The 2,977-nt window shown below is 54.7% G+C and overlaps 1 protein-coding gene across 1 annotated transcript in view; it reads left to right on the top strand.

Moving 5' to 3' along the window:
• Window positions 1-2,977, top strand: part of RYR1 (ryanodine receptor 1 (skeletal)) — a 179,040-nt gene that overhangs the window by 66,024 nt on the left and 110,039 nt on the right. The window contains exons 28-29 of the mRNA XM_011973401.1: window positions 1,594-1,680; window positions 1,857-2,083. Of these exons, the coding sequence (XP_011828791.1) occupies window positions 1,594-1,680; window positions 1,857-2,083 (314 nt within the window). The remainder of the gene's footprint in view (window positions 1-1,593; window positions 1,681-1,856; window positions 2,084-2,977) is intronic.

The following is a 2,977-nucleotide window of genomic DNA, read 5'->3' on the forward strand; positions in this document are numbered from 1 at the left end:
CTGTGTACCTTGAGTTTCATTTCATATGTAGATTTCCCCCTCCACTTCTTCTTTCTCATTTTTTTCCCCTAGAAATATATTTGTTGAAGGAACCAGGCTATTTGTCCTGTAGTGCTTTGCTCCTCAAAGTGTGGTCCCTGGACCAACCAGGAGGGTCAGCATCACCTGGGAGCTTGTCAGAGCTGCAGGACCTTTAGCTGGGCCTAGTGGTAGGCACCTGCAGTTCCAGCTACTCTGGAGGAGGCTGAGGCAGGAGGATCACTTGTGTCTGGGAGGCAGAGGTTGTAGTGAGCTATGATCGCGCCACTGCACTGCAGCCTGGTTGACAGAGCAAGACCCTGCTTCTTTTAAAAAAATTAAAATGGGCCAGACGTGGTGGCTCACACCTGTAATCCCAGCACTTTGGGAGGCCGAGGCAGGCAGATCGCCTGAGGTCAGGAGTTCGAGACCAGCCTGGCCAACATGGTGAAAACCCATCTCTACTAAAAATACAAAAATTAGCCTGGCGTGGTAGCGGGCACCTGTAATCCCAGCTACTTGGGAGGCTGAGACAGGAGCATCGCTTGAACACGGGAGGTGGAGGTTGCAGCAAGCCAAGATTGCACCACTGCACTCCAGCCTGGGTGACAGAGTGAGACTTCATCTCAAAAAAAAAAAAAAAATTAAAATTAAATAAATGCAGAGTCTCAGGCCCCTTCCCATGCCTACCAAATCAGAATCTGCATTTTGACAGGATCCCAGGGGCTTCCTGTGCATATTAAATCTGGAGAGGGCTGGCCTGGTTTCCTATAGCCTGGATCTGGCGGTGCATTCCTGTGGTGGCGTTTTAACATTTTCCTTTGTCCCCTGTATTTCCTGTAAACTGGGAGTTGGGTCCCAGGGTGCAATTAGATCGGGTTTGGCGGACAAGACTGCTTCAGAGACAGTGTTGTTTGTGGAGGCGGAAGCTGGCTAGACGGGCTCCACTGGAAAGATGGGAGCGGGGCAAGACAGTCTGAGGACACTTCCTGGAATTCTTTGTTTTAATTTTTGGTTTGAGATAGGCTCTTGTTCTGTCACCCAGGCTGAAGTGCAGTGGTGTAATCATGGCTTACTCCAGCCTCGACCTCCCAGGCTCAAGTGATTCATCTTAGCCTCCTGAGCAGCTGCAACTACAGATATGGACCACCACACCCGGCTAATTTTTTATTTTTTTGTAGAGATGGGGTCTCACTATGTTGCCCAGGCTGCTCTTGAACTCTTAGGCTCAAGTGACCCTCCCACTTCAGCCTCCCAAAATTCTAGGATTACGGGTGTGAGCCACCGCACTCTCTGGGTTTTGAAGAATGAGTATGCTTGGGAGAGAAATGGGAAAGGCATTCCCAGTGTGGGGTGTGATGTGTACAGAGACAGATGACAGGTTGCCCTGGGAGAGTTGGAGGAGGTTGGCCTGGCTGGATCAGAGGTGGGACAGTTTAAGGGTGACCTCTGAGCCATTTTGGAGCCTCTAACGCTCAGATGAGGACCCGCAAATAGGCCCCAGAGTTTGAGGTCCAGAGCCAACCCTCCCTTCAGCCCACCTGTTTCCTCACCTTTCCTCTTCTCCCCTGCCAGGTGGAACCCAACACAAAGCTATTTCCTGCTGTCTTCGTCCTGCCCACCCACCAGAACGTCATCCAGTTTGAGCTGGGGAAGCAGAAGGTACAAGTGCCGTGATGGGGGCGCTAATGGGGGCAGGCTGAGGCAGGAAGTGTGGGGAGGCGAGGCAGGCAGAGTCACTGAAAGGGAGGGGGCAATCCAAGAGGTCTCCCTGGAAGTGGTGTGGTGGGACACAGGGGGCTGGCCATCTTGACCCATGCATGTCTCTCTGTGCTCAGAACATCATGCCGTTGTCAGCCGCCATGTTCCAGAGCGAGCGCAAGAACCCGGCCCCGCAGTGCCCGCCGCGGCTGGAGATGCAGATGCTGATGCCAGTGTCCTGGAGCCGCATGCCCAACCACTTCCTGCAGGTGGAGACGAGGCGCGCCGGCGAGCGGCTGGGCTGGGCCGTGCAGTGCCGGGAGCCGCTGACCATGATGGCGCTGCACATCCCCGAGGAGAACCGGTCAGGGCCAGCCCAGCTATGCAGGGGTGGGCAGGTGTTGCAAGCCCTCTGGGGTCTGGGTCTGACTCAGTGCCCCTCCTCAACACAACCCTGCGATTCCAGGCAACACCCCGGGAATCTCCAGACCTACCTCAGGGGACTCGGGCTCAGCTCAGATGTCCCCAGATTACACACCCCAGGGGGATTCAGACTCAACTCAGGAGCCTCTAGGCCATCCCAATGGACCGCAGGCCCACCCTAAGGGACCCCAGACAATACCCCAGGGGCCCAGAGCCACTCCACAGGGCCCCACACCCATCTCAGGGAGCCAGACCCACAGCAACACCCCAGGGGGCCCCAAGTACACCCTAGGATCCCTGGACATGGTTCAGGAAGGCTCGGATGCACCCTAGAGTCTCTTGGGCATACCCAGGGAGACTAAGAATCCCATGGAGATCTCAAACCCATCCCAGAAGATCCAGACACACCTAGGGCCACAGACGCATTCACATGGATGGCAGGGTTACTCTTAGGAACTCTGAAAATGGCCAGGCGTGGTGGCTCACGCCTGTAATCCCAGCACTTTGGGAGGCTAAGGCAGGCAGATGACCTAAGGTCAAGAGTCTCTACTAAAAATACAAAAATGAGCTGGTTGTGGTGGTGTCCACCTGTAATCCCAGCTACTCGGGAGGCTGAGGCATGAGATTTGCTTGAACCCAGGAGGCAGAGCTTGCAGTGAGCCGAGATCGCGCCACTGCACTTCAGCCTGGGCAACAGAGCAAGACGTCGTCTCAAAAAATAGAACTCTGAACATGGGAGCGATCCCAGACTCAACTAGGAAGTTTCTGACTTTCCTTCCTTCCTTCTTTCCTTCCTTCCTTCCTTCCTTCCTTCCTTCCTTCCTTCCTTCCCTCC

The sequence above is a fragment of the Mandrillus leucophaeus genome, unplaced genomic scaffold, assembly GCF_000951045.1.
Source record: "Mandrillus leucophaeus isolate KB7577 unplaced genomic scaffold, Mleu.le_1.0 Scaffold137, whole genome shotgun sequence".
NCBI lineage: Eukaryota > Metazoa > Chordata > Mammalia > Primates > Cercopithecidae > Mandrillus > Mandrillus leucophaeus.